This window comes from Penicillium crustosum (assembly GCF_028827405.1).
Source record: "Penicillium crustosum strain IBT 35664 chromosome Unknown utg000005l_segment0_segment0, whole genome shotgun sequence".
Lineage (NCBI taxonomy): Eukaryota > Fungi > Ascomycota > Eurotiomycetes > Eurotiales > Aspergillaceae > Penicillium > Penicillium crustosum.
Window position 1 is genome coordinate 4,149,520 of NW_026623126.1, and position 26,715 is coordinate 4,176,234.

Below are 26,715 nucleotides of genomic sequence, written 5' to 3' on the forward strand. Positions count from 1 at the left end.
AGTGACCCCAGGCGCTCGGCACACCCTGAAGGTGCTGTCTCGGCCTTTTGGGTGTAATATCAAGACTGGACATCTTATATACTATCCATACTGCCTTGCGCTTTCATTTCACATTTATAATTCTGAAGCCCCTGCCCTCTCCACCACCGGACTTGTCTGTGCGCACTCCCCGCAACATCCATGAGCTGGAGTCCAGCGACCAGCTATCGGGCTCAACTCTGCAGCAGGCGGAAAATTTCTTCCGGGGTGCTCTTTTCCGTTGATTATATTAGCCATGGAAACATGAATACAATCGGCGACTTCTTGAAACAAGCAACCCTTCATTGACAATTGCCAATGACATGGGATGCGTGACAACAGAGGGTTTTGGCTGCTTGACTTCTGCCGCTTAGGCACAGTACAGCCTCTTCTTGGGCGTCACAGACCATGCAGATACTCGCCACGCATGAGACACTTGAGAACGTCAGTTCCTAGGGGACTGCGATCTCGTCCGTTTAGCGATTTCCCTGATTTGTCTCTGGACATCAGGAACTTTATCAATTGCTACCTTCAAAGCACTGCCAGAAATATTGGGGGGGGTTGTATTCTATTGAGCTCATTTTTGACTCGTCTCTATTTGTCGCATCCTGTCTACGCAAGAAGATTCTCTTAGCTATTGCTTCAAGTGCATACCACAGAGACGCAGTCAAAACCTCAGAGAATCCATACCTAATTATCTTTCCATCAAATACCAATCCCATACTTAGAGCTACCCCCAATGTGACCAAATGGTCAGTCATTCCGTAGATGGTGTCAACTTCATCTGTGAGTCCATGGAAATTGATCTGCAGCTTTTTGATAATATCTACAACCCACTGTAGGGGCCCCAGCTGGCGGCTCTGGTACCAACGCTGCTAGCATGGACGGCGCATCTGATAACGATGAATGGGCTGGTCTGCACTCTAGCTGCAGAGACCCTGTTTACGGTAACAAAAGCAACTGGCTCACTACTATGGTTTACTTCGATCTTAGATCAGTTTACGGCAAAGTGTATAGCTATCATGCTCGGGTCAAATGTTCATTGGTCAGAACTACATACAACAAAAATGATATCCATAATACACAAACAATTCCAATCCATACATATTTCCATGAAAATCAAACCTCTGGAAACGGGATATCAAAGTCCCAAACAAAAGCAAGTCGCTACATGCCATTCATGAAGACAAACCGTAAACTCCTAGAGAAAAAAGGGGGGAAGGGGAAGGACGATAGGTATCACATTCAAAGTCCGGCGAATCGAGCCCATCCTGCAGCCCGATTTGGCGAAGCACTCGGAGTCTGTCGGTGGCTTTCGTTCTGGTTGTGGTCGGGTTCCTCGTTGAGAAGGTTATCACTGCGCCCTTCTTCAGCGACCTTGCCACTCACATCGCGGCGACGTCCGACACCCAACCCGGCGATGTAACTTCCATACGAGGATAAAGTCGAACCAACTCCGACTGCAATTCCAGGCCGAGCAGTGTCTGCACCAGTGTTGCTCACGACACGGCCCTTGCGGTCGCTTTCGGTGGCGCGGGGCGAAGCAGCCATCCTGGTTGAGAGGTATCCGTTTTCGTCGTTGTCGTCGTTCTTCTTGAGTGACTCATAAGCAGACATCTTGCTGCTGCGTTTCTTCTGAAGCTTGGTGGGCTTGCGAACTATCTGTTCGCTTGGCTCGCGAGACACAGCCAACCCAGGCTTGCCATCTACATCCAGCTCGCCATAGAATCGGGTCCTGGGCGAAGTGGGTTTGGGGCTCTCGTGTGGAACAGACACTGGCTGTGCCTGTGCATTGTATGATAGATTGGGGCTATCGCCCAAGACAACGCGACGCACGGGGTCGGTATTCTCGGGCTTTTCGGTCAGAATAGGTTGCGGGGTTGGTGGATTAAGCATGAGTGGGTTAAATGGAATATAGCCACCATGGTTATCATCAAGGTCGTCTCTGTGGTCTTCCGGGTCTGGGAATATGTCCATGCGCTGGTCACCCACATCTTGTTCACGGGGACCATCATCAAGGCCATAGAATTCATGCATGGCGAGCGAGGCATATTCACCACGAACATCTTCTGGGATAGCACTTCCGATACTTGGCTCTGGCCTGGAGCCATAAGCAAACCAGTCTCGAATGCCGCTACCGGCGGACGTGGCGGTTTTTCGGCTGTAGACAGAGGAAGACTGACGGAGAGCAGCTGCGTTCCCATCCTGCATCTCACCCATTGGCGATAGAGACCGCTCAGAGTACGCCACCCAATTATCAGACAATGGGCTGACGGTTTCTGATCGATCAGCGGTGCGCGATGACAGGTTACGCATTTGAGCAGTGGCATTGATGATTTCGGGGGCATGCGAGGCAACTTTTCGATATTCTGGGGCAGGTGTTTGTGATGTGAAGTCATATGGCTGGCTCGCTGTTTCTTGGAATAGTGTCTCGGGGCTGGAAGGATCCATGTGAGGTTCTGTTGGGGATTCCAAGTGGGATAGACGATGCTGATAAAAGGAAGGGTGTGACTGCCGCTGTTCGTCGAGCATACCCATTGACTCACGGTTGGAATCACCACCAGAAGACCGTTCACGTGTGTGCATGAATGGTACGCTGCGAGGAGGTCCAATGAGCGGATCCTCGAATGTGGAATCCAGGGTGGATTGACTGAGATGTTTCTCTTCCATTTGAGTCTCCTGGTGGGTCTTACGGGGACGTGCAGTCAAATTGTCTTCAAGTGGGTTCATGTCAGGCGGGAGGCGGGAGATCTTCCGGAATGTGACAGCCAAGAAAATCGATATGGCAAGGGAGATGAGGTGCAACCCGCCATTTGCGATAGCCAAGATGAAGGTGGCCTCCGACAGTTTCACGGTCAGGTCGCTGTTGTTGAAGAGAGTTCCCCAATGGTATGCATTGGAGTTCCATTCTCCATACGCCATAAATGCAGTAAACACGTAGAACGCGATGAGTCCGAAGTCGAGAATTGCGGCGAATAGCCCATAGCTAGCTTGAGAGCCTGCGGGGCGGGTAATAACAGATCGAGAATTATGGTAGATAGCATATATCGTGTGGAGAATTGAAACTATGGGCTACAATAGAAGTCAGCAAGAGAACGTTTTCTTGGGTGGACTGTACTCACGCCAGCGCGAATGATCCAGATGACGGTCACTGCAGCTCCCTTAATAACGATAGAGCAGAACAAAGACCCGAGAGCCCCCAGAAGAGTGAGCACGCGAAGTGCTAGCTGGGTTGATCGTGCATACTTGACCCGATCCTTTGTTTTGTGGCTCATCGGTGTAAATGAGCTGGCCGTATTGAAGGAACCCCACTACATCCACCATTAGCAGAACCCACCATTAATTTCCAAATTATCGCACATACCGTGTCAGGGTGACGGTTTAGATTTACTAGCGGTCCTTTTTGCTTGGGCTTGTCTGCTGGACGAGTCCAGCTCGCCTCTGTTGCGGCTCTCGGGTTAAAGCCGCGGTCGGTCGGACCTTTAAAGCTGTAGGCGGACGGACTTTCATAAAGGAATGGAGGTGACGATTTCCCCATGGTAGCGACTGGAAGCCACTCGTGGCATCCACGCGAAGCAAAGGAGAGGAATGTGAAGAACCTTGGGAATGTGAAATGCGACTGTCAGCTTGGGATGTGCTCAGTTGTACATCTGCAAACATGTGATAGTAACCCGGGGCAACCGATAAGGTCACGTGCCATGTCTCATTATCTCCGATCACCTCCGTGGTTTCTCGAATCCATGCATCATGCGCTTAAAACAGACCTTTGTATGTGCTCAATGCACTGTGCGGCTTAATCGCCGACCTCTTCTACAACACCAGAGCTTTGTATCTCGGTTTACATCTAAACGCTCCAACAGCCATGTCGCCCAAACCGACCGACCCGTCCGTGTGGCCATCGTGGGCTCCGGTCCAGCGGGATTCTATGCTGCCTACCGTCTTTTGGCTAAGCAGCAAGATGCGATAGTTGATATGTATGAGAAGCTACCTGTACCATTCGGCTTGGCTAGGTTCGGTGTTGCGCCGGATCACCCCGAAGTCAAGGTGAGTCACAGTAAACCACGATTCAATGATGAGTCGACCATTGAAGATTGTATGTAGGAATAAGCTCATGATTATATGAAAATTAGAATTGCGAAGATAAATTCACAGAGGTGGCCGAGTCCTCGCGCTTCAATTTTGTCGGTAATGTCGACCTCGGGCATGATCTACCACTCGCTGCCCTCAAACCACACTACGATGCGATCATATTCGCCTACGGTGCCTCAAAGGATAGAGAACTGGGGATTCCTGGAGAACAAGCTCTACATAGCGTGCACTCAGCCCGTGCATTTGTGGGGTGGTACAATGGTCTTCCAGAGCACAGAGATCTCGACCCGGACCTAAGTGGAGAGAACGCCGTTATTGTCGGACAAGGCAACGTTGCACTGGACGTTGCCCGGATTCTTCTTTCAGACCTCAATACCCTCCAAAAGACCGATATAGCAGATTATGCTGTGGAAAAACTCGCCACAAGTCGCATTAAGCGAGTGCGAGTTGTTGGGCGTCGCGGACCTCTGCAGGTGAGTTACCATGAATTGTCTGTTGATTCTCACGGGTTTCTAATTACTTGACACAGGCTTCCTTCACCATCAAAGAGCTCCGTGAAATGTTACAGCTTCCAGGTGTATCATTTGATCCCATTCCAAAAGATATCTTTCCGCCGGAAGAAGTAGTATCGGCACTGCCCCGAGCGCAAAAGCGTCTAATGCAGCTCTTGGCTAAAGGATCAGCCAATGATCCTCTGACAGCCCCAAAGTCTTGGTCTTTGGATTTCTTACTTGCTCCTGATTCTCTTCACTGGTCGCCTGATTACCCATACCATCTATCCCATATAAAGTTCTCTCGCAACGAACTCGACCCATCCGACCCCCACAGCCCCAACTCCAAGGTGTCTCCAAAGCACTTGTCGAGCGGAAAGCGTGCACAGGTCAACTTACCAGCCAGTGTTTTCTTCCGCAGCGTGGGCTACAAATCCCTGCCTCTTCCAGGACTAGAGGATCTTGGTATTGACTTCGATACCCAACGCGGTATCATCCCGAATGATGGATTTGGCCGCGTAACAGGCTTGTCGAACAAGGGGAAGCCTGAAAGTCTACCTGACGGATCTCTTATCTCCCACCTACCCGGCCTGTACTGTGCCGGCTGGGTGAAGCGAGGCCCAACGGGTGTAATTGCCTCCACAATGACCGATGCATTCACTACTGCAGACACCGTTGTGCAAGATCTGGCAAAACGTGCTGATCCGGCGTCCTTGCTTCATGCACCCGATCACAGTAGCGGTCTAGGCTGGGACGGTGTGAAAATCGAAGCCCAGCGCCGCGGTCTACGCCCGACGTCGTGGAAAGACTGGCAGCGCATCGATGCGGCAGAGCGAGAAAGTGGCCAACTAAAGGGCAAGCCTCGGGATAAGATTGGACGTGTAGAAGAAATGTTGAAGGTGCTTGATTGAACCTTTATGTATATTATGGACTATCTGTGTACATAGTTTGACAAATCTAATTACATACTGGGTCCAACACTCATCTTTTCCCGTGCATTATCCAGCGCTTCCGTGTACCATTCTGTTCCTTCGTTATTACATTCCATGAATCCCATCTAGCCCTCGCTACACGCATGCGCTGGCTTCCACTTCGACGTAAGTAGCGTCAATACGGCCGAGCTGCTCTGCCAGACCGTTGGTCAGCTTGTTCATGGCTTGCAAGCCAAGGTTGAAGCCACCCGGGGCGGCATCAACAGCAAGGACATTGATTGTATTTTCGAAATTGCCGTTCGAGTAGTGCAACGCGTAGCATTTTCCGCAGTTGGGGCTGTTCCAGGCTGGGATGGTGGGCGCACCGCCAATGTTTGGGAAGCCTGGCAGCGATGCGAAGTCGGTGTAGCCTTTGGTGATCAGACCGTTGACACCATCGGAGCAGGCGACGGTGGTCAGAGAGGATGTTCCAACATCATATTTGGTGTCGTAGGAGACGGATACTGTTTCCGCTGCCGCCGGAGCCGGAGCAGCAGAAACGAGGCTAAGGGTTGCCAGGAATGCAGAGGTGAAAGCGATGGTGGACTTCATATTTGTAGAGGATTTGGTGGTACTTGGAGAAAGAGAAAAGAATGTTTTTGTTGCTTGTTGTATCTACTTTGTTCCCTCCCCGACGAGGTTTATATATCTCCTTCACCCAGGCCTCCCGTCTAATATTGTTTTATTTTCTCTTTGATGGCAGGCTGCATCCGGCACAGGTCTTGGATGAAGGTCTTAGACTCACAGGTGACACGGCCCAAATAGGATACCCTCATCTTGGGTCCATCGTCAGCCGATACTCCCATAACGAATAGCCGACAGAAACCGGTGCAATAAGGCCGAGGACTATTGTGGGGTTCATGAGGAAGCATGCAGGCAGACTGAGACATGGCATATCTTGGCTGCTATTTTCGTCCGGTCCGTAAAAGGACTGCATAGTCGATCCACATAAAGCTCACGCGAGACTCTCTTTTATGCTACGGTATAGGGCGACTGCATTCGAGGTTGCATCGAGCAATACGGACAGATGCCACAGCCACATTTTATTTCAATCTGGGTTTGAATCAAAATTTAATATTAGATCTATAAGCTGACCTCATTAAAATAGAAGATGGGGAAAAAAGGATAGAAGGAAGAAGGAAATGAGCGTAAATATGTAAAGTAGATGATAGATAACTAGTTAGTGTTGAGTAACGTAAGAGCAAAAAAAGCAAAAGCAAAAAGAAACGTCCCCGGGAAGGCTTGAACTTCCAACCTCCCGATTAACAGTCGGACGCGCTAACCAATTGCGCCACGGAGACTTGTTATGGCGGAATCAGCAGAATAAGAATTCATGTACAGAGACTAGATGTACGTCTTTTATAACTATCCATGGATAACCTTCCAGGTTAGTTGGTTAGTCTACTGACGTTCACCACCGAGCCGGCCACCTTACAACACATAGTAAATGCGATAAATCACAAGCTATATAAAGTTTTGCTTATAGCTCAATGCTTTTTAGATGATATATAGCCTCTTTGCGGAATTTTAGGAGCATATACGACTCGGTGATTGAGATATATATGTTTCTACCTTTTTGGAATGCGATTTTATGTATTTTTTGAATGACGATAATGTAGCATTTTGTTCTCCTTAAAAATTGATACACAGTGTTAGTAAGTCTTATTAATAGCTATCGACAAGCAAGGAGATAAAAAATGAAAACACGGTTGTTGAGATCTAAGGTTGAAAAAGATCGCATTTACTATGTGTTTTGGGGTGGCCGGCTCGGTGGTGAAATATGTTATATATTTGTCCCTCATGATGATCAAGACATTTATTCCACCCCATACTGTTTCATACATTAAGTAACAAAATAGTTCTGGTCTCTTCAACAAGCACGTCTCCGTGGCGCAATTGGTTAGCGCGTCCGACTGTTAATCGGGAGGTTGGAAGTTCAAGCCTTCCCGGGGACGTTTCTTTTTGCTTTTGCTTTTTTGCTCTCTTGGTTACTTATTTACACTCATTTCCTTGTTCATTTATCTCTTTTGGGGAGACATTTTTTTTTACTCTTATCTCTGTTATTTGATTGACCTCATAAGCAGGGGGAGGTCCCTGTTCAAATTAGTGCCTGTACATTGTTTTAATACTCCGTATATGTGGTTGTGTTTTGTACATATGCACATAGCAAAGTCCAATAAATATTAGGTTCAAATTGTTGATTAAGCCCCGAGTGCGTCTTTGGGGTTGGTACTTTCATTCCTTTTATCTTCGACGGCATATGCAAATATCATACGCGGACAGCCAGAAAATATTCAACCACTTAGCTGCCGCTATCACTAAGTCCAGGTCGGATGGCCACTTACTTCCCCGCAGATGCGCCAAGTAAGACATAATTCAGTTTCACCGATTCTGGCGGCACTATGTATCTTCCTTAACACCGAGCACAGCATCTACTACGGCTGCCATGACAGTTCCCAGTAGTAGACCAACGTCACAACTAGCGGCGTTTCCAAGTACCGCAGTAAGGGATTCCGTAGCAAAGCATCTCACTTTGGTTCCTGATTCCAAAATAGCTCCAAAATAGAGATAACTACGTCAATATCGAGGTAGTATATTCTTTATGGGTGAACCTTTTGTCGTGTCACGGCTTTTTATACACTATATATCCCTATTGTCTCTAATTCTTCCGTGAGTATAGTATATTGCACCACAACTCGGAACATTTCTCTGATCGATGACTTCATACCAAACTAAGGTAGACTTTGATATTCGAATTTCGTAATGTACATATGTAGACAGCTGCCACTCCTTTGTCATGATACATGGGACATTCTAAAAAACAGATTCCAGTATTTCTGAGATTTGGAGGGCCAACGCCAGCAGGAGCCATCCAGCGCTATTCTAATATTATCGGGCTGATTCCCTGGTCCTTCATTTTAGAGCCAATGTCCACTTTGTAGACGTTTCTTCTAAAGTATCTATCTACGGCAAAAAAAGAGAAAAAGAAAAAAAGAAGGGCCCGAACCGCGATTTGAACGCGGGACCTCGCACAGGTTCACCCGAAGCACGAATCATACCTAATTATTCATTAGTTGAGATTCGCAGGACGGCATATAGAAGTGGAACGTACCACTAGACCATCCGGGCGGTTGTGTATTAAAATTAGTCGTTTAAGGATATTTGATCTATTTTTAATATAGACGAATCAGATCCATGCAACATACATACATTGTGCAATCTATCTCTTCTATCGAAGGATAATCTATTTTAAGGTTACTATAAATTGTGTTGTACTGGCTCGAAAGATAAAACATGGGTAACATAATATACGATTGATTTGCGCACCGATGATGGGTACCCTGTGAAAATATATATATATCCTTTACTGACAATAGTGGATGCAGTGAACGAATTATTATAACCGAAATATCACCTAGGAGCGGGAAAAAATGATAACGGGTATCACTAGACCCGTCTGACGTGATCAGAGGGGTTATTCTCGCTAACCTAGGCGGAGTATCATGAGGACCCCATGGGCATTGAAGCTCTTGGCTTCATCGCGGGAGACCTTTACCCCCTTTACTACGTTCACCAAGACATTACAACTTTAGATTCAAGGGAAGCAGAGTCAAGAATGACGGATCCCAAGTCAGTCGCTGTTATTGGAGGTGAGATAAATATCCGAGTGTACAGGTCTTTGAGACTTACTAATAACCATTCAAGCGGGCATATTTGGTCTTTCACTGGCAATTGCCCTGCGAGATCGAAGTAAGCAAGGTATCTCCCCAGAGACAGGTTCCAAACAGCTTATAGCCCACAGACTATGAAGTGGCTGTCTTCGATCGAAGTCAGTACGACGAAAATGGATACGACCCCACAGCCGACGATGTACAAGCTGCATCCGCCGATCACAACAAAATCGTGAGTAATCCAGACTGGCACGGATAAAAGTCCATGCTAATCAAGAATATCAGTTCCGCGCGTCATATGGAAAAGAGATTCACTACCAGCGTCTCGCGCTGGAAAGCCGAAGAGCGTGGGCTTCAGAGGACGAGAAGCGTGGATCAACAGAGCAAGACGATGGCAGAGATGTCAGACTATTTGTTAATAGTGGAATGCTCCGTATACAGCCTTTCGACCACCTGGCTGCCCTAGAGAAAGAGACTTTAGCCAATATGGAGCGTGATGGTCTGCGAGACACGCAGTTCGTCAAGAGTGACCCCGCAGATTGCGAACGGGCCGATAAGCTGGGCTGGAAAGACAAGATACTCAATTTCCGCATCCCAGATTCTGAAAGCACATATGAGGCGGTTCTCGACTCTCTCGCTGGATTTGTGAGGTGCAGTAATGCCTGTGCTCATTACCAGAAAGTGGCCGTCGATAAAGGCGTGAAATTTCATCTCGGGCCACAGGAGGGAGCCGTTGATCACTTGGTTAAAGTGAAAAGCAACCTCGAGCCAAGCAAAGATAAAGTGATAGGGTTGAAGACCAAGGATGGTGTTGTTCATGATGCGGATGCCGTTGTTGTGGCTGGTAAGTCGTCGCGAGAGATCTTCCTGTCCCCATCGCCTTTTACTCACGATTTCGAAGCCGGATCATTTTCGACGCAAATCCTCCCTGAATTGAGCTATCACCTCGAGTCCTCAGCTGGTAGCCTTGGGACCTTCAAGATAGACAAGAGCAACACCCAGCTATGGGACAAATACTCACCGGAACGATTTCCTGTCATGACCTGGAAGAGTACACCACGAGACACTTCCGGAAAGGACACAGGGAGTATTTATGTCCTACCAAGAACCCCAGAAGGACTCGTCAAGATTGGATACCGCGGAATAAAGGTGAGTACTGGTAGTTATATCCCTCTTGATATCTACTGATTATGTTGTTTTCAGTGGACCAATTTCCAGCCAGCGCCGCAAGATACTCCGTTCACCCAGGACGGTCAATGGTCAGTGCCTCTTCCAGCGGAGGAGTGCTCACTACTTCCAGAACCAGCCTTGTATGCTATAAAGCAGTTTGTGTCTATCTTCCTGCCTGAGTTCGAAAATACGCCCTTTTTCTCCACAAAGCTTTGCTGGTACACTGACTCGTTGGACAATTCATTTGTGGTGAGTACATAGTTCTTCTTTATCCCGGTATATTTGCTGATATTATCTTCAACCAGATTGATCATGTCCCGACATACGCAGAGAAATCTGTCTTCGTTTGCACTGGGGGTAGTGGTCATGGTGCAAAATTCCTGCCGGTGCTAGGAAAGGTAGGAAACCCCACCCAAGCCATAAGATAATATCTGACAGTTCACAGCATGCGGCGGATATCTTTGAGCATGGTGATAAAAGCTCATCTCCCATGCGCTCATTCTGGCGCTGGCGCCCTGATGCACCTAGAAGAAACGGGTTGGAAGAGGGTCCCGGCGGACCACGAGATATTTCGCACAAGTAATCATTTAACATTGGAATTTCATATACAAAATTCATGCGTTAATTCCATACTGAATTGGAACATTGAAATAAATTGGTTTGGACTCACGCAGGGTACATCATTGACCCTGTGCTCACAGGCTTCAAGATACCCGCTTGTTCCAAATCCTCGATGAGATTGACCAGCATCAAATCACAGCCTCGGGCTGCGCCAAAGCTCATCGTAACCGGCATGAATTCTGTTTTGAGTGAGATTTTAGAGTAATAGGGAGCCTCTCCGATAGGAACTACCAGATCAGGGGTCCCAGCCAAGATGGCGATCCGACCATCTTTGAAGCCCATCGGAGGCGCAGAAGGTGCACTGTAGATATGAGCTGTGAATCATTTTTTTTTTTTTCCTTCAAGGGGGTTTCACTCACTCAAAATAGTCATTCCGATACTGTGTCTGACCCTTGCTGTAAGGATACATATAGATACCCTCAGAGCAAGTCTGTTTGTCTGCCTTTCCGTATCCATCGGATTCCCACCAGTTTTTGAAGATCGTTTTGTTCTTGATAGCTTCGTCGTATGCGGTATCACCACCATTATTCTGGCCCCAGGTCCATCGTGCCAAGGGACCTGGGTTCACAAATGGTCGGCGACCATCGTGCTTTGCAGCATAGTCTGCATAAAATGGCAAAGAAACTGAGCGATATTGATCGACAGATACCATCACAGCATATGTCTATATGGTATTAGTGTCTGAATATGTATCTCAATCTTGATGAAACTCACTGTATTCAGCAAGTCAGTTATATTCGAGGGTGTCTCTGAAGGGTGGCTTTTCTCCCAGTGCGAAGCGATATCAATAAACTCCCTCTTCGTACCCAGGAAATCCTCCACTTTCGTAACAAATTCCTCAAGAATTGCACCGGATGTGGTGTTGGAGTTGGGGAAAGAAGAGTTCTGGTAGAACAACCTTTTCGGATACTCTCTATAGTTAGTGAAGTTTTGGTACCACACATGGATGACCTTTGACCAGGTTGCAGCATTGCGAGCAAAAACACCAGCTGTATCGAGTGCGTGGCAAAGTGGAAGAACATTGTCAAGAGATACAGCCCCAGTAGAAGGGCGGTTGGCGAAGAGTCCCTGCATTCCCCCTGGGCTGCGCATAGAGCCACCTGTGTCACTTCCTACGGCAATGTCCAGCCAGTCGTAAGATGCGATACCGGCACCAGGTCCTGATGAAGAACCACCGGGGCTTTGATAGCCATCACCCTGAAACAAGGTTCAGTTGAATTCCGTCGATTCCAATGTTTGGACTTACTCGAGGGTTGAAAGGACAGTGGAAGTCGACCCAATCAGCCGTTGGATTGTCTCCATTCGCAAATTGCACAGTGCCCATTTTCCCTACGATAATGGCTCCCACATCTATCAGTCTTTGGAGTGCGGGACCCGTGGTGTTTCGCGGAGGATATAAATCGTAAAAGGCCCGATTGCCACCGCTAGTCCGTAGTCCCTTTAAATCAAAGATATCTTTCACTCCTAAACGTAACTGCATATTGTTAGTGAATTTATGAATTATAGTTGACTACCTTGCTGAACTTACCCCTGCAAGCGGCTTTGTTGATGTTGGCGTGTAGTATAACCTAGATGGTACACCAACACTCTTCGTCATAGCACCCTGGAATTGATTAGCAAAGTTTTCCGAAGACAGGTCACAATTTTATTTACCGATGAGGTTGCTGGCAGGGGCTTAAATCCTCCGGCCCCATCACTAAGAGCAGCTTCAGTGAATGCTAGTTGATGATCGGAGTATAGGCGGAAGGCCTGATAGATCTCTCCAGTCCGCGGCGAGTAAAAGTAGGGCCCCTTTGGTATGTCATGGACTAGTTTGGCAGATTTAATATGTGCCCCAATTTGATAGCTGGAAGAGGCCATCACAAGTCTATTTCCAAGTCCACTGAGAGCTTTCTGAACAGCAGACTCGACTTGGCCACGACCATCTCCGTCATAGACAAGGAAAACCGCTATCTTAGAGTCAACAGAAGTTTTTCGTAGAAACATTGATTCTATTAATCACCCACCTTCAAGAAATCCGGCCTGGAAAACATCATCGGTGGCCGAATAGTTTGAAATAGTTTCTTTTACAATGTCCGTGGTGAGCAGAGCTTGATCTGTCCGAATGACCGTTAGGGGAACGATTGCATCGAATCGAGTCAAATCAAAATCCGAGGTAACTACTCTCGAGACCGCATCACCACTATAGTAGTTGATACCATTGACTGTAAAGAGTTTGCCATTATCAACACTTGAAGTAGCAGAGATAGTCGCGGCTGCCAAAAGGAGAAGAAGAGAGGTAGAGACCCGCCAAAGACAGGAACCAAGACCATTAGGAGTCATGATGTGCTTTCTTGCGGAGATATGGCGAAAGCAGACAGGAGCTTTAAATATGCCAGCCTAACTCACACTCCGATGCTTTCACGCATGTCCAGCTGGGGACCCTCCGAGGGCATTGGAGTCATGGGTCTTATTAGCCCCAAGAACCCCAAATAGAGACATAACGGAAATAGCTTGCATTAATTGGCTTTTCTTCAGTTAATATATTACGCTAGATAAGATGTCTTCTCCAACTTCTCTTGGCAATGGGTTTCGGAATTTCTCGGTGGATCTCAAGGGAGAATTTGGAGAACCTTGGGAGATCTTGGCGTTTATTGAAGGCTTACCTTGGCTGTATATTAACATAGGGCTTAATAGCCATCCCGATTGATTGAATATATAAGTAGTAGTATGCTCAGCTTGAATTAAATATGAAAACGCTAACAACTGTTGGCGTGATGGTGAGTTCTGCTTTGATTGGCCCGCTTCACATAAGCCCTAACTAACCTGGTATAAAAGGAGGGGGCGCATTGCTTTCTTTTCTTTCTCTCCTCTCTTCCTTCTTGAACTAAAAGAGTTACATATAAAAATCACTCATAATGACATCTGCTGCAAACACAGTATACGTCGTGACAGGTGCAAACAGAGGCCTCGGTCTTGGACTGACCAAACGCCTGCTAGAACGTCCTGCCACTACCGTCGTGGCTTCGGTGCGCAGCCACGATGCCGCCACAAGCCTTAGATCGGACGCTGAAGATTTTGCAGTTGGCAAAAATAGTGTCCTCCACATCATCGAACTGGACTTTTCAACTGCGATACCCCCCGAAAAGATTGCACAGACCTTCGCCGCAACTGTCAGTACAGTGACGCACATCGATGTGCTTATCTGCAATGCTGGATTCGCGGCACCCCTGACTCCCGCTCTAGTCACTTCGGCGGAAGACCTCCGTAACTCTTTCGAAGTCAACACCATCGCTCCACTTCTCGTGTTCCAGGCTTTCTGGCCACTTCTGCAGAGATCGGCTTCTACACCCAAGGTCGTTGTCATATCTTCCTCCGTCGGTTCGATTGCTGATCAGGAGCCTGTTCCTGGTGGAGCGTATGGTCCAAGTAAAGCGGCCTCCAACTGGCTCACTAAGGCTCTTCATGTTGAAAATGAGGCACATGGATTGGTTGCGTTTGCTCTGCATCCTGGGTGGGTGCAGACGCGCGCGGGCGATTTCGCTGCGAAGGAGTGGGGGTATCCTGATGACCCACCAGTAACTGTTGAGGATAGTGTCAAGGGAATGCTTGGGGTTATTGATAATGCTACAAGGGAAAATGTGTCGGGAAAGTTCATGTCGCAAACGGGAGATATTTTGTCGTGGTAGAGAGGGTATTTGAATGACCACAGGGGAATGAAATAGTACACAATATTATTATTTTATACCATATTGCAACCCTAATTGACATGGTATCAAGACCGATGTAGCCTGGAATGATTGGGTCTGATTCAAGTCGCACGAGGGAACCTGAGCCGAGCAGAAATCCCTGCCCATGTTTATGGTTATTTTCACGTTTTCATCTCATATCTCTAAATAGGTGACTTTGGGGGATCCCAATAACAACCTGCATTGTGATGGTTCGCTGCGTGGCAATCTAGATGGACTTCTCAACAGATCCAAATGGGGGCCTCATCTCTCGCTTGGACTGCCTTTAGGGATTCCCCGTCGTAATGATAGATGGAATGTAAGTTGTTGATGGGATCTGTGCTCTTCTACTGTCATTTTCTATCTCCATGCGGTTTCGGAGTGGTATGCCCTTAATTGGATGCTGTACTGTTAGTATAGCCGTTGCCTGCCAGCCTCAGAAACATGATGATCTACCTGATTGGTAGCAATTCAATAAATAATTGGCGCATAAGAAGTTGAAATGGGGTGTGATTCAAGAGCTACAGATGAATAATGGCATTGGACATGTGACCTTTTCTGTAGACACTGTGAAGCCTCTGGTAAAGGGGGAGCTATATAATTGATTTGAAGTCATTGAAATAGACAAAATATATACATAGAGCTACGTATGTATGTATGGGTATTTCCAATTTGTAGGTGACGGTGATATCATAGTTTGATCCATCTCCCCATCCACCGCTGGTTAAGTTCCTTCGCCTCATCCACCAAACCCAACTCCAACAGCAACTGAACCGACCCACGAACAGAAGAATGCAGCGAAGAGCTAACCCAGGCTTGAGTTGGTGCAGTATGTTCTCCAATGAAAATCGTGTTATGCTCCGTCTGATGATAGGCCGGAATGTATAGTTCATGCTGTGCAACATCCGGCCGACACCAAGAGGTCGCAGTATGTTCATCCTGGAGCCAGCAAAGACGCTCATAGTCTCCCGTGTAAAGGTCGCGCGCTTGTTCACCGTGAAGACTGACAATCGAATCCAGCACCGTCTGGACGTGTTCTTCGTCAGAGAAACTCACAAACCGGTCGCTCCAGTCGCCGCCTCGGTAGTGCATGATTAGGCCTGGACGGGACTCATTGAGTCCGTAGACTGGATAGTAGAGTGCACCGACTGAGTCGCTTGATGGCTTGGAGTAGCCGCCGAAAATTGGTCGGTCGCCCTTTTCCCAGAATCGCTCGGAGAATAGTAGGGCCACTTTGCATGCGGACTTGAAACGTAAACCTGCTTCGCTGATCGCGCGGTCTAGGACGGAAGAGAATTTGGGTAGATCCATGAAGCGGGTCATGGTAAATGGCGCTGCCATGATTGTATAGTCGTATTCTTTGGACTCGAAGGTGCGATTCGAGACATTGGGGTACCATGACAGCCGAGTGCGGGTGTGACCATCACTTCCCTTGACTGACTCCAGTTTTCGGATCTTTCGATTCAGAGTAAGCCTGTCACGGATATGAGGAAGAAAGGCGTCGGACAGGCGGTTGAATCCTCCATCAATACAGAGCCATTCTGTTTCGCCTAGACTATCCTTGCTTCCATCCAGGCCGAGATTGGAGTTATGATGCAGCTCATCCCAGAACACATCGTAGTCGGATGATGTCCAGATCTCGTCAGTGATGTTCTGGCTAGCTTTGAAGACATGTCGCATCATTGCCTGTTCACTCCAATCATCGAGCCCCTGGTCCATCGCGGTCTTGTGGGCTCTCCAGACATCCTTCTGAAGAGATTTGAGAGTCTTTTCGTCTTTCAGGATTTTGTTCATCTGGTTTTCAGTTTTGCTGTATTCGGCACTTGTCATTTCTGGGGGATCCTTCAGGCTTGGATCCTCCTCGATCTCAGCGCGTGTTGGGATTCTTCCATCTGGATGGCGGCCAGTCCCTTGAGCATACAACTCATTGGGACTATGTTGGATCCAGGGGATGAAGTCAATCCTCCACTGGGAGTCATTCTTGTTCATATTGTTTAATATCTTGGCCAGTTGGAAAGTCAATTGATGATCAGAATACAGGAGTGTCTCATTGTCGTCTTTGTAAGTGACAGAGTGCGGAAGTCGCATTGGTCCCATCTCAGCCCATTCTTGAGTTTTTGCAACATATTTCGTCCGGAATCTGCCACCCACGCGGTCGCTGGCTTCGATAATCTCCCAGTTGTGCACACCGACGCTGTCCAGCATCAACCCCGTTGCAAGGCCGGAGATTCCACCTCCAACAATTGCGATTGAGGTATTCTTTGGTGAATTTTTTGAAGCAACTCCTCCGTTACTTTCCACTTTGGCCTTGATTTTGGCCACTCCGTCGAACCATGCTCCCTGTGCATCAAAGTCCTTCAGCAATGGGATGTTGGTGTCTGCCGTGGATCGTTTCTTCGACTTCTTCTGCAAGGAGATAGGGCCGCTTTTGCCCAAGACCTGTTGAGCCACATTTGGGCCCGTAGACCCATATATGTAAACGCAATGGTGCGTTGGAGCCTCATCTGGAACCACCCAAGCCAGTCGCTGTGGAGGATGGTCGTGGATTGAAAACTGACCGATGATTTGCCCCTTTGTCGACGAATCCTCGCCACCACAGGGTGCATAGACAGATTTGATCAGACTTGGCGGTTGATCATACCAGTCGAGATGAATATTGGCCAGTTCGCCACCTCGAACTGTCTCGGAGGTTGTCACCTTGACCGTTTCTCGTTCGATGATCGCTCCGAGTCCAGGCAAAGCCTGGGCGACCAAAGTAGCCACCACAAGAGATGGTTTGCCGAGCATTGTGACTATGTTTGAGCTCAATATTTGGCATGGCTTCTAGCTTTTATGTTAACACACTCGTTAGCGCATCCCACACTTCGGTGGTCCTGGGGACCTTCCGCGGTGCCAAGAAAGGCACGAGAATGGGATCGACCATATCCGCTGGATCTATTTGAGCATATTATGTTTATTTCCCCGAAAAAGTGGGAATATCTCCCGAATCTCACTTCTGAAGAGTACCGCGTGGAAGGGGACCTTGTGGTTGATCAGCAATTCCACAGGTTTTGACTTTGACTGTTGCAGAGATCGGCCAAACCAAACTGATTTTGTAAGACCGACCCATGTCGGCATATGTTCACGACAAGCCGAGAGTATAGTATTGACTAAATACATACACAGTAAGCTTGTTATAGATATTATGACCCGTAGTCACAAGACCCCGATGATTTGCGTATCATGACAAGCAGTGTGGTAAGACTCGTATCGTTCTCCGAGAAAGCTAAGCCACACCTTGAATGTATAAAGTAAAGCCAAAAAACAATATAAAAGCAAAATAGTCCGATCTAGGATCGGTAGATCTATAGTTTTTGCACCATCCAAACGTTGCGTGAGATCCTTTCCAACCAACGAAGCGAGATCTGAATTTCATCGTCTGGGGCAGTTGGAGGACGACAGCACATCTCCTCAAACTTGATGATCAAAGGTTCTTTGGGGCTGGTGATTATGGGAGTGTGAGGTTGTCTCTGCGCGCGATGTCGTGACTGACTGCCGCACCATTGGGATATAGCGGCTCCTGGCTGATGACTCGGGGTCTAGGACAATCGTCTGGAAGGTGATTTCTGGGCAAGTCTGATTGATTGACATGATGAGGACAAGGTTGACCTGGCCCATGGAGTTTGCCAGCCACCAGGCTGCATCTGCCCTTAACTTTTGAAATGCATTCGACACTCCAATTTCTATCACAATGGTTGGCCACTTATTATCACGTCCTATCAAACGTGGCCGAGAGACCCATGACCCGTCAGGCTCCTTTGAACAAGACTCGTCTCTAACACGTAACAGAACCTGTCGGAATGATCGACGTCAGTAAACCCATCTCGTGTAGCACAATACCCAGTACTCCAATGAGGGTCGCCTTAGCTATTTCATGGGAACCATCCATGAGCTTTAAAATTAGTGACGTGTCTCATCATTGTACATCGGCCTCGTAGATTTCGAGAAGTCCTGTTCTGCCACGCTTGGTGGAACGTTTGTGAATCGGAGATATTTGACGACCTGAATAGTTTTGATGTGACATGCGATAAGGGTACGAATAACGCGAGCCGATGGACCCATGGCCTCGAAGGTTTCGTCGCGTAATGCCTCGAAACACTCGAGGTCTGGGGTGCCTGAAAAATCCGACATGTTTGGAAGTCTAAAATCAACAGTCAACATGAGAGCCTTTAATGAAGAACGAGGAAGAGAAAGCGTCGACGTCTCGTTTTAGGTTTCATATAAGCTTCTAGGTAGTCATTCTTACCTCATTATTAGCTGGGGAATTTAGATCTATACGACTAGAGATACTTATTCAATCAACTATCGCACTATAACCTCCTCAAAAGTCACATATATGGGCAATTTGCTGCTGGAAATCAAATATTATGCACGGCAATATAAGTATGCCAGCACCAGAATGAGTGCAATGGAAAAATGAGATTTGGTTACTATTCTTGAATATGCTTGCATGATGTGGATGGTTTGCTACTTTTGCTAGAACCAATACGAACTTTGCATCATGGCCACTATCATTGGTTTAGAAGAAGGCATAGTCGCCTGAGTAAGTTAGAATATCTCTTATTTACAACCAATTGGCGTAAGCCATTACACATAGACACGTGGACATTGCGAAAGCCTTCCTGTTGTGATCTGGACTGTCAATTGTTGCAGTAATACACCACAAACAGGGAGATAGTGCAAGAGAAGCCCAACATAAGTAAATTACCCACATCAATACACATGGCCATGGTGATCGTATTAGTCGAGTTATTGGGCTTAGAATATACATATGTAGCTACTTGTTCCGCTCGCCGATTCGCCGACCGTTCTGCTTGGCGATTCGTCCTTGGACTTTCAGGACAACCCTGAACAATTGGAGGTATGGTGTTGCCTTCTGCATTTTCTGCATTTTCTGCAGCCTGCTAGAAAGAGTCCAGGGGTTCCCAGCCACTGTAGCTGACAAAAAATGAATAAGCCGAGCCTGCGCTGCTTACGGCGGATTGATAATACCAACCATGCCGGCCTGATAATGGCTAATCTGACCATAGTAGTACCAAATTGGATTTGTGTTATTGAGATAGCACACAGTTCTCGGTGGGATATTGATAGGCTTTGTTGTAATGCTTACTGATTCTCCTGTAGTTGGGACAAAGCCACTAGGATAACCGGGGTTACAAAGAAAGACCTGCGATACTGAATCACTCGGGTCAAAGTGAACCTCCATCTTTTCTTCCGGGGAGACACAACGGCGAAGTTGCCTTCATCTGTAGTTTTAGTTGTCATACTGTTCCCATACTCGGCGTTAATGCAGATAAATCTCAAATGGAACAAAACGACTCCTTCGTTGCGGTTCAGGACGTCCGTATTCGATAGTTTGAGAGTCGAAGAAATTCCTATATTCCTATAGAACTATCCTCTTTTCCCTTCCTAGATATCCTTGACCTCATATAAATACAGAAGTAAGCTTGTCACTATGCATAACCTTAATTCCCCATAATCTGCATCGGTTTCCAAGGTTAATATGCCAAAAGCTTACACGCACCGGAATTGTATAGACTTCGACTTCGGAATATCTCCAGTTCTGACTGCGGATTGACCACATATCTCCCCCCATTAACAATAAATGGGGAACTGAAGTAGCCTTGATATTTGATGCGGCTGACCCGACGCTAATCAGGGTTTGACAGGCGCAGCAAAGTCGTATTACCTTTGACTTGAGGTAACTTGAAACACAAAAGCACAAAGCGAGATAGTTGGTTTAAGCTACTCCAATAGGAATCTTGTAAGATAACCTTTCAACCCTTTGACAGACCTCGGGACATTCGAAATATCTGTGGCAAATTCAAAAATCACGCCCACAAAGGTTTGGCCTGACGTAGGCCAATTGGTATGTCAACCGTGCAACAAAGCGATGGGAGGTATTTATTGGGATGATTCCCTTGTTAAAACAGAGTGGTCAATCTCGATTTTTTCAATGGTTCGGCATATTTTCTCTTGGCTCTGGGCCATTCCTGCCCTGGCTCAAGTTCAAGTTCAGAGCATTCACCCTCAAGGCCACGATGAGATCACCTATAGCTTCAATGTCCCCGATGATACTGCTAAGTCGGGCTCGGGCCCCATATACTTCCAGATGAATTCTACTCGCCAAGTAGAGTGGTTTGCCTTGGGCCAAGGAATGCAAATGGCAGGTGCCAATATGTTTGTCGTGTACACGTCTGGCAACAATATCACCGTTTCTCCGCGGTCGGGTGCCGGGGAAATTGAACCGTTGTATAACAGGGACGCCCAAATCACAATTCTGAATGGCAGTGGTGTGCATGACGGGGTCATCACTGCCAATGTCCGATGCGATACCTGCCTAAAATGGAATGGGGGAACAGCAAACGTGAACAGCTCCTCAAGTCCATGGATTTGGTCCATCAAATACGGAGAGTCCCTGAATTCGGTCAGTTTGTCCGAAGGTATTAGCCAACATGACGATCACGGTGCCATGACCATCGACCTGAAAAAAGCGACGGGCGGTAACTCAGTGAATCCCTTCGCCCAAATGGCCCGAGTGCCCATCTCCTCTAGTGAGGAAGATCCGGGACTTGTGGCCTTCCGAAGAACAGTCAGGAGGAAAAAGACGGCTCATGCCGTGCTCATGATTTTGGCTTTTGTGGTCATGTTCCCTTTCTTCGCGCTCGGACTTCATATTTTCCCATCGAAATGGACGGTGAACATTCATGGAACGTTTCAACTCCTCACTTTGGCCGTGGTAATTGCAGGCTTTGGAATTGGTATTTCTATGGCACGGCAGATTGAATTGATTGATTCTTACCATACCATCCTGGGGATGATTGTTGTACCATGCCTTGTTCTTTTCCAGCCTGCTATGGGGGTGTTGCAGCACCGATTCTTCCGGAAGACAGGTGGGAAAGGACCCTTTGCTTATATGCACCGCTGGTTTGGACGATTGATGATGATTTTGGGTATCATCAATGTTGGGCTTGGGTTCAAGCTTGCGAACGCACCGCGTGGGGCGGTGATTGCAACTAGTGTTGTTGCTGGTATTACTGCAATAGTTTACATTGCGATTGTTAGTTGGATTGGAAGACCAAGGACACGCAATTTGTAAAGGGATGGACATGAAGATGAAGATGATCCCCGAATATGGGGTAAATCCCGTAAGAGATCGGAAGGTTGACATTGGAGGGCGCAGATCCACTTCCCCGATGACATCATCTCTTCCCCCCTGTGTCTTCGTTTTGTTCTCTTTTTTGTTTTTAAGTCAACTTGCCAACTTATTTGGATATTCTTCTTCCAATCCCTTTTCATTCCTTAAATGACGTCGGCCCATTTTGCGATCGGACCCTCATTTTTGTCTTTCATTTAAATCACATTGGTTTTGGTCCTTCGAATTCTCTTGGCTTTCGCGACCGCTGGCATACTACTACCATCTTCCCCCCGAACAGAAGCATTATGCCATTACATACAGTTGCACTAGGGGTGGTATTGACCCCCACTGTCCTTCACACTCTCATCAGTCATGTAAGTGGTGGTGGAATACCCTGACAGGGTTAGGATTGTCTGGCTGATAGCGCATGATCTATATAGTACCTGCATCGCAAATCGCTACATAACAAGCCCACCGTTCATGTTACCTACGATGAGGGTATCCAGATCGTTCGTCAATTCTTATTCTATGCATCTAAACACCCCGTCGAAGACCTACAGGCATTCACCCGCCAATGGGCCCCAAGTCCACATTGGGTGAGAACCGAAACCATCACAATCCCCGACGAATTTCTGTCCTCTGCTGCGAATGCTGTCACAAAGCAGCTGGGTCCCAAGGGCATCATACGTGTAGGAGGAGAGAAATGGTGGCAATGGCGGGGGCCGTCTGAGGAGCTGAAGGGGGAGTGGATTGAGATGCGAAATCACTATAATCAAACGGAGGGGGCTGGTGGGCATTGTAACCGTGTGATGCTATATGTCCATGGTGGGGCCTATTTCTTCGGAAGTGTCGACACCCATCGGTACATGATGCAGCGTCATGCCCGCAAACTGAAGGGACGTGTATTTGCGCCGGAGTATCGACTGTCACCGCAGTTCCCCTTCCCATGCGGCCTGCATGACTGCATGGCTGCTTACCTCTGGCTGCTTAACTCCTATGAACCCAAAGAAATCATTCTTGCTGGTGACTCTGCGGGTGGAGGCCTGGCTCTATCGATGCTGGTCATCATGAGAGACCAGGGTATTCCCTTACCAGCGGGCGCCATCTTGATCTCACCCTGGGTTGATTTAACACACTCTTTCCCGAGTATTGTTGAGGACAACCCGGGTGATTACATCCCTGCCTACGGCTTCCGTCACAAACCCTCACCTGCTTGGCCTCCTCCTAATGCTGATGATATCCTGGAAATAAAAAGATTGTCGCGCCAGCCAGTAGTGACTGCCGAGGAAGTCAAAAAGGCTATTCCCCAACCAAACAGCACTGCCGAAGAGACTGCCATCCGTGGTTATACTGTCCATGAGAATGGCCCCCCTCTAGCCGAACACGCCTACCCTGGCCTGCAGCAAGCCCCCAACCCTGCTAGCTTAGATGCTGAACCCGATAACATCCACGTTGTTCTGGATGGGAAGACAGTCGAACTCAAGGACCAAATTCAGTTGTACACGACAAATCAACTCATGTCCCACCCTCTTGTTTCCCCAGTTCTCCAACCCTCCCTGGGTGGCTTGCCTCCTCTGCAAATATTGAGCGGCGGCGGCGAGACTCTTCGTGACGAGCAATTCTACATCGCCCACAAAGCAGCCAACCCAACAGCATACCCACCCAGTGACGCATATCTCGACGAGCATGATCCCACCAGGGAGATTTTGAACAAGTACGAACCAACTTATGTACAACTTCAGGTCTGGGACAACCTATGCCATGTCGCTCCCACTCTGAGCTTTACGCGACCAGCCAAGTACATGTTCCGTTCCATTTCCCAGTTTGGCTCTTGGGCGTTGGCGCGAGCACAGAATGGCGAGGTCGAAATTGTGGACGATAGTGCTCTTTCAGCCGTTTCATCAAGTAGCTCAGAAGATGAAGACGTCCCAGGGCCTCAAACCGCATTGAACAGTCCACCTGATGCACCTGGGCCTTCCTCTGTCGGAAAGGCCGGGGATCCTCTTCCAGCGTTCCATCAATACATGATACGTCAACGAATCGATAAACGAGGACATGTCTTCCCGCTAGATCCTCCCTCTTCATATCCAGTGCTAGAGATACCCCCTGCCCAAGTCGGGGCAATCAACCCCTTGCTCATCCAAAAGTGGTTGGACGCAAAAAAGGAATGGGACATCAAATTTGCGAAGGAGAAAATTCGGATTCAGAGCCGACGTCTGAAAGAGCTGGCGCATGGCTTCCAAGACTTTGATGGTGAATGCCCTCCCCCGAGCTCCTTGGCCGCTCGGCGAGCTGCTCCTGGCGTACTACCAAAACGACATGCCAAGAAGAACTACGGCATGATGATGTGGAGCGGCTGGGGAAGCAAGCATGACGAACGCAGAATGGAAATGGAGAAGCGGGCTGAGGAATCGGGCAGACGTTCCACCCGTGTCAGCACTGATGCTGGGCAGGCTGGAGCATGGTCTAGCACTCCGGCAACACATCCCCAACCCCCCAAAGTCTCAGACAAAGACCTTACCGACACAAAGTCGCAGTCTAACGGCTACACGGCAGTCAGCCCGGACAAAAGGGAACAACTCAGAAACGGTGACTCTTCTACTGGACGTACGTCCACAGATCCTGAGACCGTCTCCCGACCCCTCTCGCAGAAAAGCGCTGGCCCAATCCTTATATTGCCCGAGGTGAACAACAACAAATTCTCAGATGAGAACGCCAGCACAAGGGCTCTTTTTCATGCAGCAGGCTCTCTCCCGATGAAATCCGATCTTTCCTTAGCCCACAGCCGTTACCGGCCATCATCTGCTGCAGGATCAGTCGCTGGCCGAAGCGAGATACTGTCGGACACAGCCAGTACTGTTGGCGGCGACAAGGACTCCGTTGCCTATATGAACATGGCACCCGATACCGCTAGCACCCGAGCTGTGCTGAGCGCGCGGGGTGTGATTGCCCCAATTATAGCTGGCGAGAATGGCCGTCGTTCTACAGATACTCTATCTGTGTTCTCTGCGGCTGGTCGGGACTCTATGTCACACCGTCCTGAAGTTCTGGACAGAGAGGGGTTCAAAACCGCCGAGTAAGGCTTGTAGAATTGCCATTTATGAACATATCCCACTATCTGTGTCATTTTGAACCATCGTTTCAGATATTTCCAATCTCTTTCTTCAGTTTTTTGTGGCTCTTTTGTTGAAGCTCCACACAGTGACTTCCCATTTCCTTTTGTCATTTTTGTGTTTTGCTGCGTTGGATATACCCCATATTGGCAGTCAACTGCGAGACATCTGGCAGTCGACCATCATTTGTAGATAGAAGTAGTTCCGAAGAATGAATGCATACTATACTTCAAATGAGATGACCCTCTCCGAATGCCGAAGAATATAAACAACCAGTAGCCAGCCACTGGATGATGGAAATCTAATATAATAATACATAATGTTTATAACCCTACGTCTAGGTAAGACGAATTGACCCTTCAGTGCCAATCAAGACCAATCTTCCGAGCTACCTGCTCAGCAACACCAAGGAAAGCATCCCGTCTCGCACTGCGCTCAACACTCTCCTCCGCAACAACAGTCGGCATCCCACGATCAGCATCCTCGCACACCTGAGCATCAAGAGGGATGTCACCAAGGAAATCCACTCCGAGCCGCTTGCACTCAGCCACGACACCGTGGTTCTCACCGTGCGCGTGGTGGTGACTATCGCCATGCGAGAATATGCGAGTCTGAGTCCCGCACTGTGGACACGCGAAATATGCCATGTTGCGCACCATTCCGAGAACGGGAACTTCCATTCGCTGGAACATCCCGATGCCGCGCACGGCGTCGCGGAGGGCAATGTCCTGCGGCGTCGATACGATCACCGCCCCGTCGATGATGACTTCTTGATTGATTGTAAGTTGCACATCGCCGGTTCCAGGGGGTAGGTCAAGGATTAAGACATCCAGTGGACCCCATGAGACTGAGTGGAGGAGTTGGTGCATGGCTTTTGTTACCATTAGTCCGCGCCATGAGATCGGTGTTGTGTCCATAGGTAGTTCGCCTGTTGTGCTGTCGGCCTGTGTTTGGGGGAGGAGGTAGCCCATTGACATCGATTTGAGGCCATAATTTGTTAGAGGGACGAGGCAATTGTCTGGCAATGTTCGTAAGCATATTGATTATGGAGGCAATGGCGATGAGCCTAGAAAAGGAGACCCACTTTCGTCAAGGCGAGGTTCGCCGGAGAGATTTAGGAGGGTAGGGATGGAAGGACCGAAGATATCAGTGTCAAGAATTCCAGTCTTGATACCGCGGCGTGCAAATGATAGTGCGAGGTTGACTGGTAAGACCTCATTAGTGATTGTTTGTTCCACTTGAGTTCACAGCTCTTGCGCTGTCGCTACTGGTTTGAAATATATATAGGAATGAAGAATATCAACACACCTGCTATTGTAGACTTTCCAACTCCTCCTTTTGCTGAAGAGACTGCAACAACTTTCTTGACATCTCGAATCTTGCGCTTTTCGGGCAGCCCTCGGCGCGAACGGAAAGTTGGCGGGGTACCAGAGCGTGGAAGTCCCTATTCATAGTTAGTCAATGCAAATAACGATAGTAACTTTAGCAATAAAAATGGTTCTTGGAATCAATCAGTGAGAGATGCAATCACCGGAGCTCCAAAATGTAGATCAATCACTAACCAAAGGATTGTCATGCTGAAGAGCTCGACAGGTGGAAAAAAGTCTTGTGCCCCTGGCAATGGCACCGGATGGAGCACACAACATCCTTACAGGCCAAAAGAGGCAGATGAGAAGGAAGAATGTAA

General features: G+C 48.0%; 12 protein-coding genes across 12 annotated transcripts; 5 read left to right on the plus strand and 7 right to left on the minus strand.

The window, feature by feature from the left end:
- Window positions 1–1,263: 1,263 nt before the first annotated feature.
- N7487_012252 (uncharacterized protein) lies at window positions 1,264–3,556 on the minus strand (the record flags this gene model as incomplete). Its single annotated transcript, XM_056879982.1, has 3 exons — window positions 1,264–3,090; window positions 3,141–3,329; window positions 3,383–3,556. The coding sequence occupies 3 exons, from the start codon at window positions 3,554–3,556 to the stop codon at window positions 1,264–1,266; spliced, it is 2,190 nt and encodes a 729-aa protein (XP_056725301.1).
- A 209-nt stretch (window positions 3,557–3,765) lies between these two features.
- N7487_012253 (NADPH-adrenodoxin reductase) lies at window positions 3,766–5,509 on the plus strand (the record flags this gene model as incomplete). The annotated part of the gene is made up of 3 exons (XM_056879983.1): window positions 3,766–4,062; window positions 4,149–4,580; window positions 4,637–5,509. The coding sequence occupies 3 exons, from the start codon at window positions 3,766–3,768 to the stop codon at window positions 5,507–5,509; spliced, it is 1,602 nt and encodes a 533-aa protein (XP_056725302.1).
- A 156-nt stretch (window positions 5,510–5,665) lies between these two features.
- Window positions 5,666–6,121, minus strand: aspf13 (allergenic cerato-platanin Asp F13; the record flags this gene model as incomplete). Its single annotated transcript, XM_056879984.1, has 1 exon — window positions 5,666–6,121. The coding sequence occupies one exon, from the start codon at window positions 6,119–6,121 to the stop codon at window positions 5,666–5,668; it is 456 nt and encodes a 151-aa protein (XP_056725303.1).
- A 3,064-nt stretch (window positions 6,122–9,185) lies between these two features.
- N7487_012255 (NAD(P)/FAD-dependent oxidoreductase) lies at window positions 9,186–10,993 on the plus strand (the record flags this gene model as incomplete). Its single annotated transcript, XM_056879985.1, has 7 exons — window positions 9,186–9,219; window positions 9,275–9,319; window positions 9,372–9,472; window positions 9,526–10,389; window positions 10,444–10,659; window positions 10,716–10,808; window positions 10,856–10,993. The coding sequence occupies 7 exons, from the start codon at window positions 9,186–9,188 to the stop codon at window positions 10,991–10,993; spliced, it is 1,491 nt and encodes a 496-aa protein (XP_056725304.1).
- Window positions 10,994–11,076: 83 nt separating this feature from the next.
- On the minus strand, window positions 11,077–13,353 carry N7487_012256 (uncharacterized protein; the record flags this gene model as incomplete). Its single annotated transcript, XM_056879986.1, has 7 exons — window positions 11,077–11,332; window positions 11,391–11,695; window positions 11,746–12,228; window positions 12,278–12,505; window positions 12,560–12,634; window positions 12,685–12,980; window positions 13,038–13,353. 7 exons carry the CDS (start codon window positions 13,351–13,353, stop codon window positions 11,077–11,079), a joined length of 1,959 nt encoding a protein of 652 aa, XP_056725305.1.
- Window positions 13,354–13,928: 575 nt separating this feature from the next.
- On the plus strand, window positions 13,929–14,699 carry N7487_012257 (SDR family oxidoreductase; the record flags this gene model as incomplete). Its single annotated transcript, XM_056879987.1, has 1 exon — window positions 13,929–14,699. One exon carries the CDS (start codon window positions 13,929–13,931, stop codon window positions 14,697–14,699), a length of 771 nt encoding a protein of 256 aa, XP_056725306.1.
- Window positions 14,700–15,428: 729 nt separating this feature from the next.
- Window positions 15,429–17,525, minus strand: N7487_012258 (flavin monoamine oxidase family protein; the record flags this gene model as incomplete). The annotated part of the gene is made up of 1 exon (XM_056879988.1): window positions 15,429–17,525. One exon carries the CDS (start codon window positions 17,523–17,525, stop codon window positions 15,429–15,431), a length of 2,097 nt encoding a protein of 698 aa, XP_056725307.1.
- A 557-nt stretch (window positions 17,526–18,082) lies between these two features.
- Window positions 18,083–18,368, minus strand: N7487_012259 (uncharacterized protein; the record flags this gene model as incomplete). Its single annotated transcript, XM_056879989.1, has 2 exons — window positions 18,083–18,218; window positions 18,271–18,368. 2 exons carry the CDS (start codon window positions 18,366–18,368, stop codon window positions 18,083–18,085), a joined length of 234 nt encoding a protein of 77 aa, XP_056725308.1.
- A 309-nt stretch (window positions 18,369–18,677) lies between these two features.
- Window positions 18,678–18,908, minus strand: N7487_012260 (uncharacterized protein; the record flags this gene model as incomplete). Its single annotated transcript, XM_056879990.1, has 1 exon — window positions 18,678–18,908. One exon carries the CDS (start codon window positions 18,906–18,908, stop codon window positions 18,678–18,680), a length of 231 nt encoding a protein of 76 aa, XP_056725309.1.
- Window positions 18,909–20,733: 1,825 nt separating this feature from the next.
- N7487_012261 (cytochrome and DOMON domain-containing protein) lies at window positions 20,734–21,876 on the plus strand (the record flags this gene model as incomplete). The annotated part of the gene is made up of 1 exon (XM_056879991.1): window positions 20,734–21,876. The coding sequence occupies one exon, from the start codon at window positions 20,734–20,736 to the stop codon at window positions 21,874–21,876; it is 1,143 nt and encodes a 380-aa protein (XP_056725310.1).
- A 344-nt stretch (window positions 21,877–22,220) lies between these two features.
- On the plus strand, window positions 22,221–24,995 carry N7487_012262 (uncharacterized protein; the record flags this gene model as incomplete). The annotated part of the gene is made up of 2 exons (XM_056879992.1): window positions 22,221–22,289; window positions 22,356–24,995. The coding sequence occupies 2 exons, from the start codon at window positions 22,221–22,223 to the stop codon at window positions 24,993–24,995; spliced, it is 2,709 nt and encodes a 902-aa protein (XP_056725311.1).
- Window positions 24,996–25,387: 392 nt separating this feature from the next.
- On the minus strand, window positions 25,388–26,674 carry N7487_012263 (Mrp/NBP35 family ATP-binding protein; the record flags this gene model as incomplete). The annotated part of the gene is made up of 4 exons (XM_056879993.1): window positions 25,388–26,046; window positions 26,113–26,232; window positions 26,337–26,472; window positions 26,591–26,674. The coding sequence occupies 4 exons, from the start codon at window positions 26,672–26,674 to the stop codon at window positions 25,388–25,390; spliced, it is 999 nt and encodes a 332-aa protein (XP_056725312.1).
- Between the last annotated feature and the right edge of the window lie 41 nt (window positions 26,675–26,715).